This window comes from Rhamphochromis sp. 'chilingali' (assembly GCF_963969265.1).
Source record: "Rhamphochromis sp. 'chilingali' genome assembly, chromosome: 17".
Taxonomy (NCBI): domain Eukaryota; kingdom Metazoa; phylum Chordata; class Actinopteri; order Cichliformes; family Cichlidae; genus Rhamphochromis; species Rhamphochromis sp. 'chilingali'.
This window is the reverse complement of record NC_137944.1, coordinates 35,686,823-35,700,219: the sequence shown is the minus strand read 5'-3', so window position 1 is coordinate 35,700,219 and position 13,397 is coordinate 35,686,823. Positions and strand designations below refer to the sequence as shown.

Below are 13,397 nucleotides of genomic sequence, written 5' to 3'. Positions count from 1 at the left end.
AGCCCTCATCTGGGACTCTCCTCAGCTCTTTCCGGGACAGTGGCGCGGCTGCCCCTCTGTTGGTCTTCCATGGTCTCTTGTGTTCTGGGGGCCTCTGGATGTCTGGAGTTTTGATCTCCTCCATACCCGCTTCACACCCTGGAGGACGGGGCTGTGGCCCCCCCACACTCCCTAGCAGATCATTACATGGAGAAACCTTTGGAATGCAAGCATGCTGATCCACACAGGTATGCACACATGGGTATTCACAGACGCGGACTAAAGCTTTCTTGGCTGCTGCCTCAAAGCACACTGTGTGCTGTCTATCTTGCGTGCTGCACAATATCGTTTATTATTTAGTAAATATTGATATCTATGACTAGCTAGTTTATTGTGATGGTGCTTTGTTTTCTCTATTATTATGTTGCTCTTTGTTGTTTGCTGTCTCCTCTGTTTGTTTGTTTTTTGTTTGTTTTTTTTTTTTCTCCATACAGGTGACCCAGGAGTTCTTTTTTTTTTTCTCTCTCTTCCCCCCCTTCTCACCGTCTCTTCTCCCCTTTGGTTTTCTTTCTTTCTCTCCCCCTCTTTCTCTCATTCATTCCCCCTGTCCTATTTATTAAAAAAAAAAAAAAAAAAGACAAAGGATGAACTGAAGCTCTGCCATCACGTAATGTCGCATACTGCTGTTTCTGATGTCATTTAGAAAAGAGAAAAAAAAAAAGAAAAAAGAAAAAAAAAAAAGAAATTAATTGTAATTTGAAATCAATGGCTGATTAACTTGTTCTTGTTCTTTCAGCTCACCAAAGCAGATCACCTGCCTCCTCCTATCCCAGCATCCTCCTCTGTCACCCCACCCTCTGCATGTCCTCCTTCACTACATCCATCAACCTCCTCTGAGGTCTTCTCGTCTCCTCCTGTCTAGCAGCTCCATCATATCCACCCCTCCTCCTCCGCACATGCTCAGACCATCTCAGCCGCTCTGATTCTGAGCTGTCCCCCTGATTGACAGAGGATACATCAAACACCTTCTTGGTGGTCTGAGCTGGACTTCCAGTCATGCCTTAGCTCTTCCTGCCTCCCACAGCCCAACTCATCTTCTCCCTGAACTCTGAGCAACATGCTTCATCTTCCAACATTTCCTCCTCGCCTTCACTTACTTCCTCTTCGTGATGTCTAACGTCATCCTGCAGACTACCACGACACCACCTCACAGCCTCCTATTTTTCAGATTCCACCTTCTGCATAATATGTGGCCTACCTGCGCGCACCTTCCTCATCCATCACCTCCACCCTGCTCCTCCCTCTTCTTAAAGAGAGTGTTCATCACAAATGTTTCCTTTTTACAAAATCCAAACATTTCTCTAAAACACCCAACCCGAGCCAAGCCCTCCTCATCACCTCCGTTCCCTTCTCCTTCAGCCTCCCCCCTCTGAGGACACTCTCTGCCACTTCATCTTCATTCCTCTCTCTCCTCTAACATTCAGCCTGAGGTCTCCTCGGCCAGTTTTTGATGCGAGCTGGAAGGTTTTTTCTTTTCTGACGCGGGAGGACAACTACAGCACCAAATATGAGCTTACATTCTGACAGTCAGGACTATACTCGGCTGTTCAGGGGGAAGCCTGTATGTCAATGATACAAGTACCACCAGTCAAATCTCTCAACAGCTTCTATTTCAGTCTCTCTGGATTACACACTGGGTCCCATTGTTGACTGTCTCTAGCTGCACCATTAGCTCTGAAGCCACTGCTCTGCTGACGTCGCTGCCCATAAACTGTCCTGGTTGTGCTCAGAGGAACAGCTTAGGACTCAGAGAATGAAGCCTCACATGTAGGAACTGTGTCTGAGTGCAAAAGGTGCCCAGGGTGGATGGTGGGGCTCAGAGGCTTTCATAAAACTGCTGATTATGAGGAAAACATTTACACGGTGCGGGAAATGATTGGAGAGGAGACGGTGCAGCGGGCTAGGATATTTTGGTAAAAGGGGAACACGACAGATTCAGCATCAGCACACTGGCAACAGGATATTAATGAGCAATGTTTTCTCCAAATGCTAATAGAAAAGAATAATCCAATTAGATTTCCTTTGGAACGTATCTGCTGTTGCAATTTTCAGATTTGGTCGTCTGCATGCAGAATTGTTGCCGAGTTCTCTGTAAAGAAAGAGAGGAAATAAATGATCACTGGGTTTAGATGTCACACTCTGTTCTCCTCATGAACGCTTTCTAACCTGACAGTGAGGTTATCAGGTCGCTGCTCTGTAGATAAACAAACGTCCTCTTCATTCTTGGACATGCACGCTGCGCTTCAGTCCACGTCAGAGCTCAGAGGCTCAGAGTCTGAGCTGGTTAACTCTGCAGTGGTCTTTAAGTGCTGATGTCAGCTTCAGTCATGCTAACCAAGCAGCAAAACTGCAGTTCCTCTCACGTCCAGCAGAGGCAATAGTGAGTCGGCCCCCGCAGACCCCTGTGTTAATATTGTACAGCAGCGATAAACATGTTTACAGCAATGCTTCTGCTCTTTATTGACATCAGCCCTCATAGACATTAGCTTTACTTATTCTGTTTAAAGTTTAAACTATGAGGGAATTTGCAGATGGCGGTCTCAGTTATTATCATGACACAGCAGTCACAGCACAGTGACGTCCAGCAGGTAATAACTCCAGTTCTGAGTCGGGGGTCCTGCGCAGGTGAGGGAGGCCTGAGTGAGTGTAATCCAATCCCCTCTGCAGCCTCCCTGCCTCCTCCGTCCACAGCATCATTCAATTCAGTTTTATTTATACAGCTCCAAATCACAACAACAGTATTGTAAGGTAGACCCTACAATAATAGATACAGAGAAAACCCAACAATCATATGACCCCCTATGAGCACTTTGGCAACAGTGGGAAGGAAGAACTCCCTTTTAACAGGAAGAAACCTCTGGCAGAACCAGGCTCAGGGAGGGGCGGGGCCATCTGCTGCGACCAGTTGGGGTGAGAGAAGGAAGACAGGATAAAGACATGCTGTGGAAGAGAGACAGAGGTTAATAACAGATATGATTCAATGCAGAGAGGTCTGTTAATACATAGTGAGTGAAGAAGAAACCCCCAGTGCATCATGGGAATCCCCGGCAGCCTACATCTATTGCAGCATAACTAAGGGAGGATTCAGGGTCACCTGGTCCAGCCCTAACTATATGCTTTAGCAAAAAGGAAAGTTTGAAGCCTAATCTTGAAAGTAGAGATAGTGTCTGTCTCCTGAATCCAAACTGGAAGCTGGTTCCACGGGTTTCATCCCAGCGGTTAGATGGCAGCCATGCTGTGAGTGTGGCTAAAGTCATCTGTTATGGGAAGTTCTAAATGAAGACCAGAGTCCAGTTAGCACAACGAAGCAAGAAAAGAGAGAGAGCCACGAGCTGCTGTGCGTGCCGCCATCTTTTTTTTACCCGCCATACAGATGCAAACACCAGTGTCTGGCTTCCACAGGCTGACCGATACAGATGAGCCAACATTTTGTAAAGAGTCCACAGATCTTGCTTGGTCTCTCCAGCGGCTCAGACTACGTCACACAGCCTGAGAGCAGACTGCTGTCACCTCCATCTCTTCTGTGCAGAGCCACCCTCTCTTCACCTGAAGACACCAGGTGATCGAGTGTGCCGTCGCTCAGATCCCAGCTGCCTTCTCCTCGGTATAACCGGCACCATCCCATCGTCAACCGCATGACGATGCAGAAAAAAATAGATTTGATCCGTGTCCCTGTCAACAGGAAGTCGAGGGAAGCTGCAGCACTGACAGGAGCTGCAGTGAAGAAAACCATAGTTTCTATTTCCTGCTACAGCCCAGCCGCCGGCTGTGTGCGGTGACACCTGCCACGTTTATTCCTGCTGCGCCCTCCCACCTGACTCCTGAGCAGGCGTGCGTTAGGAGAGCGGGCAGGATGTGCACATAAACAGATGGGAATGTTGACACCGTGATCCGCTCATTTACTGTATGTCCAGAGGGCGAACGAGCCGCCGAGGTGCAGACCGCTGATGCTGAGGCCTGATGGGAAAACCACACGACACGGCGGTGTTCTCCAGGTTAAACACCGTTTCAGGATAACAAGGACCGAGTCCATCAAAGGGACAGCTCAGAGGGGCTGAGATGGTCTGAGCATGTGCGGGGGGATGATGACGAGGAGGTTCATGGCAGTGTGATCCACCGTTCCACACGAAGAGATTAAAAATCAAAGTGCTGCTGAGGCTCCGTAACGAGCAGGAAGCCTGTCCTGGATTTGATTTGTGTTTCGTAAATAATTAACAGCTCTCGAGGCGATTTATCGGGGAACACGAAGAGAGCCACATGGTTCGTGCTGACCGGTGCGATCTTCTTAGAGCCTTAGAGGCGACACCGTGAAGCTGAAAATCTAAAGACGAAGATACCTGCAGCGTCTTCTGATGGGAACAGCCATCCTCCTCCCACCTGCAGGGGCGTGTTGCACATAACCTGTTCTGCTTCAATGAGGCGAGCAGGTGAGCGCAGCGTCGAAGACTCCGGATCAGCGCAGCAGGCAGGAAGTCCAGCCTTCACCGCACACTCATTAGCTGGACAGGTGATCTGCCTGAGCTGAGCTCGGAGGGCTGGAGGGAGGGAAGATGAAGATGACACGTCTTCTTCATCAGCAGCACTCGGACACTGAGTTTGCCCAGTATGTGCCCCCCCCCCACACACACACACACACACTGTGTGTGGTGCGCAGTCAGTTCCGTGTCTCCGGGTGTCTCCGGGTGTCTCCGGGTGTCTCCGGGTGCGAGGCGCTCCGAGCGTCGGTCGCCGTGTCCGGCTCTCGGCTCGTTGGCGGTTCCCCACACAGTGAGGCAGATGAGCAGAATCATTATTGTCATTAAGATTAAAGCAGGCGAGGGAGCGGTTCACTCACATTCACACACTTTCTCCTCAGCGTGAGCTCTTACATCTGCTCGCTCACAGAGTCACTGTCATCTCATGATTACAACCGATTATCTCTAATTAGGATTTATCACCTTGTAATCCCGACTCTGTAGATTATTCTTATGATTTACTGTCTGATAATCACAGCTCACCGTCTCATAGCCAGAACTTATCGTCTGGTGATTCTGACTTTATGGCACATCTCCTCATCACCAAGAGATAAGACTTCATAACCACGGCACTTATTCTTAACATTTATTGCATTAGAGAAGTAAAACTGGGGCCATGTGATTGTGTGATAAGTGCCTGTATATTGTGAGTAGCAGAGCAGAGCGCGGCGCTGTTCAGAGGATGAGCCTGATTACACAGGTTGCTCTCGCTCACCGCTCACCCCGCGGGCCTCGGCGAGGTCGAGCATCAGAAGTCAGCTGCAGAGACAGCAGAGTGTTTCTAAAAGCCCAAGAGTTCAATAACTTCTGACCTGTTGTTGCCATTGGAGGTAATCAGGGAAATTCCTAATCCGAGTATGGAAGCAACAGGCTGACATTAGCATTCCTGGAGCTGGTAGTGTGACTAATGAGGTCCAAGTCCAGGGTTACAGCCCGGCCTCGGTGCTCAGCCTCCTTTTATAACCGTTTTACACTCACAGCTTGACACAGAAAAACATTTCTCTGAACTGAAACGTGCTTTCTGGGAATTTATCTGTTTAGCATGTGGCTAAAACAAAGCCGACTCCAGCCAGGTCCAGGTTAAAGGTCAAAGAGTATTTGAGGTCAAAATGATTGTTTTCCGCACGTTTTCAGAGTGAAATGAATGGAAGGAACCAGTCAGCACTGTGCTGCGTTGTGTATGCAGGGTAACGTGCTCGTTTGTTCGTTTGGGATGAACGTATTCTCTGTGCTCCCCGTCTGTGTTTTCTGTGAATTACTTCCTGACAGCCTCGTTCACCACCTCCGAGCCGCACTCAGATTTAATAGCAAATTATGCTGTTTCAACTGCACTCGTTACCCCGGCGGTGCGGGAACGCCTTCGCTCCCGTCTTGCTGCCCGCCGGTACACAGGCGTCATCCTGTATTTATGAAACGAGGCCGCCACGCTGTGCGTTTCGTCTAACCTGAGACGTGACGGTAAAAGTCCTTTTATTGAGGCAAAAAGAGCTCTGCAGACTGATCTTATTCAGCCCCGGAGGTGGTGTACCTTCACTAAAAATTGACAAATAGGTTTTCTTGTCACTTCCCACCTCTGAGCTCCGTGTAGTTGACATTATTTGATATGAGTGCGGAAGCGTGGACTCCGGGGGCCGCGGTAGGTCGACAGACGAGACAAGGCAGAAGGAAGAATCAACACAACCGATCACAGCACTGCTGCGATCCTCTGGTGGCAAACAAGACGCTCACGTTATTCAATATACACCGAGTGGGTTTGTGTTTCTACCGACATATCGATTCTTTTCCCACCCTGGTGGCTTAAAATTTGGTTTCTTTAGTGAGCTGTGATGTGGCGGGAAAAATAGCCCCGGAGAAAAGATCTTGTCAGAGCCAAACAAAGAGTTCGAGCTGACGTCTGTTATTTCTGTCTCTCAGGCTCCATCGATTTTCAAAAACCTGGTGATTTGGCTGCAGGGTGATTATCAGTGATTACAGTCCGACAGGTCCTGGACAGATTTAGATCAATTTGTTTGACAGACTCGTGTTCATGTGGAGGGGAGTGTAAATGTGCCTCAGACATGGGAAAAGTACTCTACGGCATCCAAAATGCTCACGTTCCCAGTGCTGTGATTCACAGTAGCTTCATGCAAGCTGCAGGAAAGCCTGACCCTTCACCCCGCAGGTCCGAAGAGTCTACACCACCTTCTGGTCTGAAGGCTTCTGTGACATAAACTGTGAAGGTTTTACGTTTCAGTCCTGTTTGTGGATTTTACAGACTGCGTCGAGTGCAAGACAAGAAAGTGAAACACAAAGGCCAAACAGGAAAATCAAACAAAGGCACGGAGGCCTGGGAATATATGGAAACAGCTGCTCTGATAAAGACTAAAGAGGAGAGAGACTCCCGTGGTTTCAGAGACTTCCTGTTTCTGTAATGAAATGTAATTCACACATGCAAATCAGTTCATAACTCTCGTGTAATGTCTGTGGATTCTTGGTGAATATTCAGTCTCTTCATTAAAAGGAAATTCACAGCTGTTTGTTTCTTTGGACGTGAGCAAACTTACAAACCAGGCATCGATGCAGCTGTTTTTTAAAGCACACATTTTCCTGCACAGTTCAGCTGTTTGTGCTCTCTGTGGAAGAACGTCCACGCGCTGCTGTCCAGGTCAGCAGGATGTTGTCCAGGTGTGGACGTCAGACAGACCTGACGGACATGTCTTTGGCTGAAGGTACAACATTTATATTCAGCTTGGATTCCCCTTCAAAGTGAGACATTTGCCTTTTAAATAAAAAGTGACACCTTAAGTGAAGAAATAAGAGCTGCCCAAAGTGTGAAAAATGTACTTTGAGTTCATTTTTCAAAAATAAATCTGCAGTGACAAACTACCTTTTACACCGGCGCCGCTGTAGTTTCCAGATATTTAATGATGAGCATAAGCTAATGATTGCTTCAGAAAGACTGATAGCACAGGCTGAAATAATTCATGGCAATCTTTAGCAGAAGGACACTGATGCTGCTGAATTGTTAAAATCCTTCACTGCAATATTTATGCTTCCCGCTCGGATCTCAATCCTGCGAGAGGAGGAAGTATCTGCATGATGATGTCACTTAGATTTATCTCCGTGCTCGTTTAAATATGAAACGCTGTAAGTCGTCCTTCCGCACCAGGAACAGCTGCGGATGCTGAAACCCACCACAAGCTGCAGTCCCACCAATGTCCACTAGAGGACAGCACCAATGTACATTTCATCAGCGCTTATAGTTTTGCATTATTAGGGGCGTGGCCTCTTTGACTGGGAGGCGGCTGGAGCTGCTAGCTATCTGCTAGCTGAGCTGGACGTCTGGGCCGTGTTTGGGCTGTTGGAGAGTTTGTAACGACATCATGTGACCGCTGTGAGGTCACTGTACTAACAGAGCGTGCACTCTGGTTTTGTTGAGTGAAAGTCGAGATGATTGGATGTTGCTGAGCACCAATGAGCAGGTACTCTGTGTCTGCGTGATACGGCGCGCTAACCAAAGCAGCTAACATTACCTGAAGTTTGAGCATGCTAACAGCTGACTAAAACTACAAGTTGTAGAAGCTGAAATGCTTAAGGTGAGACAAAAGGAGCCGTCACACAGCCGAGGACGATGGTGGACATCCTCGATGAGACGGTGCTAATGTAAAGCAACCGTGTGGAGCTGTAGCGCTCCAGCAAACAGCGAGATCGTTTCCACGGTACTAAACACGCTTTTATTTGCCATAATAACTGGCTGTGTTTCAGATGCCCGTCGATGCTTCATCTTTATCTACAGTGAAGCGCTGCTATCTGAACCAACAGCTCTCTGACTGCAGTGATAACGTTGACGCCTCTCCTCTGATCGATAATTGGCGGGAGCTCTTTATTGACCCGTGAGCTGCCGTGGCGACTCGGTCGGAGACCTGCAGCACGAAGTCAGAGTTCCTCTAATTACCGACGCAGTCTCCGTCTCATCTGGGTCGTCTCTCTGCGTGACGACGAATCGGCTCGTATCTGATTGATAATCGGAGCAGAGTCATGCGGTGCGATTGCTGTTTGTGGAACGCGGCGCTCGTAATTACTTTCACTGAGGTTTGTTTGCACAGATCAAAGATGAACTCGTTTCCCTCAGATGCAAATGTCCTTCGTGTGTTAGAAGAGCGTCCTCGTGCTCAGGGTGGTGTTCAGGTCAGGAAACAGCTGCTCACAGACAATAAAAACACAAAACCATGAAAATAATCACATCAATCACTGAAGCACAGTATTGTGACTGTACTCTGTGGCTGCAGGACAGCAAACACATTTAAAACCTTTATTTCTGGAGTTTTCTTTAAAATGAAAGTATCGTAAAACAGTGGTTTCCCCCTCTCTACATAGAAACTTTGGAGACTTTGTTTTTATGTGTTCGAGGAAATATCCCAAACAAATCCGGAGTCCCGTGACGTGTACAGACTCTTCTTCACTCCCATCCTCCTCCTCAGGTGAGCTCATTCATTTTTTGGAAACACACGGCGTGTTTTTATGTCTCTCCCATGGTGAACCTTTCCTCGTGTCCCTGACAGCGGCGTGCGTCTGTGCAGAGTAAGAGGACGCAGATCTGTTCCCAGCCTGATTCTCAGCATCGCAGCTGATGTTTCAGCCTCCAGCATCTGTCGCAGGACAAACCGAGCATGCGTTTGACTGCTGACGGTTTGCCATCATGAGCTCAGTCTTTGGATTACCAAAACACTTTCCTGCGGTCCTTTTCATTTCCCGACCACAGAATCAGGAGCCCTGAAAATCTGGTTACAGAGTGGAGTGTTGGAGTGGAACTGAATGAGATTTTCCAGCAGCTGAAGAGAGAAGTGCAGCAGAAAGGAAACATTCACTCACCTGAGATGGTCAGAAACAAACCGTGTGATGCTCTGTCAGTACGCAGGCTTTTCTTGCTACCAGTTAAAAAGCAGTGGTCAGAGAAATGCTTTGCTCAAAGGCAGCTGATCAGTACAAAACTGTGCTGAGAAAAACAGCAACTTTACCTCTTTTCTGAAACTCGTGTGCACACGGCGAGCCTGAAGACACGGTATCGATCCACACTGTGAGGTAGTCATGTAGGACAGGCTGCCGAGGCTCAGCTGTGGTCTGGGAGCCAGAGAGCGACCAATGAGGCTCCACACCTGCATCTGCAGGTCAAAGGTCAAGGCTTTTGCTGCTTTTACTGAACTCCAGGCCAGAAGGAAACGAGAGCTTCCTTTTGTGTGTGTCAGATATAAGTGTGTGTGCGCATCAGTCAGCTGGTATTAACAGTGACACAGTGAAAGGTGAACCATTGGTTGCCATGGTAACCTCGGTTTAGGCATCTGCTGGTTTTGTTGAAGCCCCGCGAGATAAAAAAGGAGCAGGGATTTGAACTCGAGGGTGAGAGATGAGCAGGGAGAAAATCCTTATCGGCTGAACTCGCACTTGCAGCTTTAAGTCTCTGCTGTTACTCGAGTTAATCTTCCTCCGCGGGACGAGCAGCGAGGGGTGCTGACAGCAGAGCGGTGCCCGGGCCTCGCCGTGGATCACGGAGACGCTCCCCGATCCAGTTTCCTCTCGGTTTAGTTCTCCCTTACAAATGAAGAAACCCAGGACGGACACGAGGAGATGCGCAGAGCGAGCGGGAACAAAGGGAGGCCTCGAGGGGCTCGTAACAAGACAAACACAGCAAAGGGATCGTGCGAGAGGAATCAAGATGGCAAACAGACGGCGGTGGGAGGCGAGAGGAGAAACGAGAGCAGAGGAGCGCTCACACGGAGGAGATGCTGCTCATCCTTCACCGCGTTCTGTGGAAAGAACGAACACAATGCACGTGCTCGAGTTTCGTTCCCACAGAAAATACCGCTGCTTCATTTCTGTCACTCATGTGTCACACACTGGCTCCCTGCAGTCTGCCAGTATTTCTCTCTGAGCAGACTGCAGCTGCAGTGTTTCCCATTTACAGCTTCTTAAACACGCAAAAATTACCGAGTCACTGAAATGCGAGGTTAAACCTGTCGCAGCGTTTACATCTCGCTCTGTTTGTGGCTCGAGATCAGTGAGCGTGAGCCTGCAAAAGAAAGGTGCACATCACATCCAGCAATAAACACCGATAAGAAGTGAGTGCAGCGAAAGTTCACGATCTTGTTTTCATAACTGAAATCCAAATGTGACCGACCGTCATGAAACCCAGCGTTGATGGTGTGGAGTGGGTGGAGTTCTGTAAATGAACCAGGCTGAACAGTGAAGGTGCAGCGAGCTCACTTTAACTAAGAGCCAATCCCATGCACGTCCTCTCACTTGACGTCCCGCTCGACTCGACGGTGCAAAAACTTTTAGTGTTTGGACGAAAGCTCCTGTTTGGTGGACAGCAGAGAGGAACCTCTGCTTTCACCTGTCAGCAGGTGAAAACAGAGCCTGACGGTCCTGTTAGAGCAGCTTTGAGCTCCACATGGATCAGAATCAGCTGTGCTGAGCACGTATGGAAGTGCACATGCAAGGAACTTCTTTTCTCTGTGCTTAACAGGACAGACAGCAGTGACAGTAGCAACATGGCACAGACACACACAGCACATTCATACTCATGTGTGTGAAGATGCTGAGATACATTATGGATGAAATAAGGTGATAAATCAGTGACATGCTGGCCTGTATACAGCTGTACGTACAGCACACTCAGACTCAGGCCGGGTGGATGTGTGAGTGCAGACTTTTACGGATCTGTCTGTGGGAGTGTCGGGGTCAGTGCACACCGAGACGGAGCAAGTGGGATTCAAACACGCGTGACGTCACTCACCCATGCGGACGGCAGAGAGGGTGTTGGCCTGGCTGAAGGAGAGCGGCGCCATGGTCAGCAGCGAGGCGACGGTGTAAATCGACAGCAGCAGTGCTGGCAGAGCCGGCATCTTCCACCGCTCCTCATGGAGAATGGTCTGCTGGCTGCCTGTACCGCCACCTGCAGGACAGGAGGACAGGTGAGATCCAACAACTCAGTTCACACGTTTCACACGTTCAGCAGCACAGACTTCAGCAGGAAATCCTGCATGTGACGGTTGCACAGCACATCCACACTGACACAGTTACAGCCCCCTGCACTGCTGTACGGCCCCGAGGACGCTGCTCTTCAACGGGGAGGCAGCAGTTTAGAAATAATCAGAGGAAACAGAGTCAAAGGAAACAGAGTCGGAGGAAACAGTCAGAGGAAACAGTGTCAGAGGAAACAGTCAGAGGAAACAGTGTCAGAGGAAACAGAGTCAGAGGAAATAGTCAGAGGAAACAGTGTCAGAAGAAACAGAGTAGGAGGAAACAGTGTCAGAGGAAACAGAGTCGGAGGAAACAGAGTCGGAGGAAACAGAGTCGGAGGAAACAGAGTCGGAGGAAACAGAGTCAGAGGAAACAGTCAGAGGAAAGAGTCAGAGGAAACAGAGTCAGAGAAAACAGAGTCGGAGGAAACAGTCAGAGGAAACAGAGTCAGAAGAAACAGAGTCGGAGGAAACAGAGTCGGAGGAAACAGAGTCGGAGGAAACAGTCAGAGGAAACAGAGTCAGAGGAAACAGAGTCAGAGAAAACAGAGTCAGAGAAAACAGAGTCGGAGGAAACAGTCAGAGGAAACAGTGTCAGAGGAAACAGAGTCAGAGGAAATAGTCAGAGGAAACAGTGTCGGAAGAAACAGAGTCGGAGGAAACAGAGTCGGAGGAAACAGAGTCGGAGGAAACAGAGTCGGAGGAAACAGAGTCGGAGGAAACAGTGTCAGAGGAAACAGTGTCAGAGGAAACAGTGTCAGAGGAAACAGAGTCGGAGGAAACAGAGTCGGAGGAAACAGTGTCAGAGGAAACAGTCAGAGGAAACAGTGTCAGAGGAAACAGAGTCGGAGGAAACAGTGTCAGAGGAAACAGAGTCGGAGGAAACAGTGTCAGAGGAAACAGTGTCAGAGGAAACAGAGTCGGAGGAAACAGTGTCAGAGGAAACAGAGTCAGAGGAAACAGTCAGAGGAAACAGTGTCAGAGGAAACAGTGTCAGAGGAAACAGTCAGAGGAAACAGTGTCAGAGGAAACAGTGTCAGAGGAAACAGAGTCGGAGGAAACAGAGTCGGAGGAAACAGAGTCGGAGGAAACAGTCAGAGGAAAGAGTCAGAGGAAACAGAGTCAGAGAAAACAGAGTCGGAGGAAACAGTCAGAGGAAACAGAGTCAGAAGAAACAGAGTCGGAGGAAACAGAGTTGGAGGAAACAGAGTCGGAGGAAACAGTCAGAGGAAACAGAGTCAGAAGAATCAGTGTCAGAGGAAACAGAGTCGGAGGAAACAGTCAGAGGAAACAGAGTCAGAGGAAACAGAGTCAGAGAAAACAGAGTCGGAGGAAACAGTCAGAGGAAACAGTGTCAGAGGAAACAGAGTCAGAGGAAATAGTCAGAGGAAACAGTGTCAGAAGAAACAGAGTCGGAGGAAACAGAGTCGGAGGAAACAGAGTCGGAGGAAACAGAGTCAGAGGAAACAGTCAGAGGAAACAGTGTCAGAGGAAACAGTGTCAGAGGAAACAGTCAGAGGAAACAGTGTCAGAAGAAACAGAGTCGGAGGAAACAGTGTCAGAAGAAACAGAGTCGGAGGAAACAGAGTCGGAGGAAACAGAGTCAGAGGAAACAGTCAGAGGAAACAGTGTCAGAGGAAACAGAGTCGGAGGAAACAGTGTCAGAGGAAACAGTCAGAGGAAACAGTGTCAGAGGAAACAGAGTCGGAGGAAACAGTGTCAGAGGAAACAGAGTCGGAGGAAACAGTGTCAGAGGAAACAGATTCGGAGGAAACAGAGTCAGAGGAAAAGAGGAAACAGAGTCGGAGGAAACAGAGTCAGAGGAAAAGAGGAAACAGAGTCGGAG

The 13,397-nt window shown here is 48.7% G+C and overlaps 1 protein-coding gene across 1 annotated transcript in view; it reads right to left on the bottom strand.

Annotated features, from left to right (window-relative positions):
• The window catches only part of LOC308384289 (glutamate receptor ionotropic, kainate 5-like), a 77,828-nt gene extending 66,379 nt beyond the window's left edge, over positions 1–11,449 (bottom strand). The window contains exon 1 of the mRNA XM_080862780.1: positions 11,326–11,449. Coding sequence (XP_080718906.1) covers positions 11,326–11,434 — 109 coding nt within the window. The 5' untranslated portion in view covers positions 11,435–11,449. The remainder of the gene's footprint in view (positions 1–11,325) is intronic.
• Positions 11,450–13,397: the final 1,948 nt, after the last annotated feature.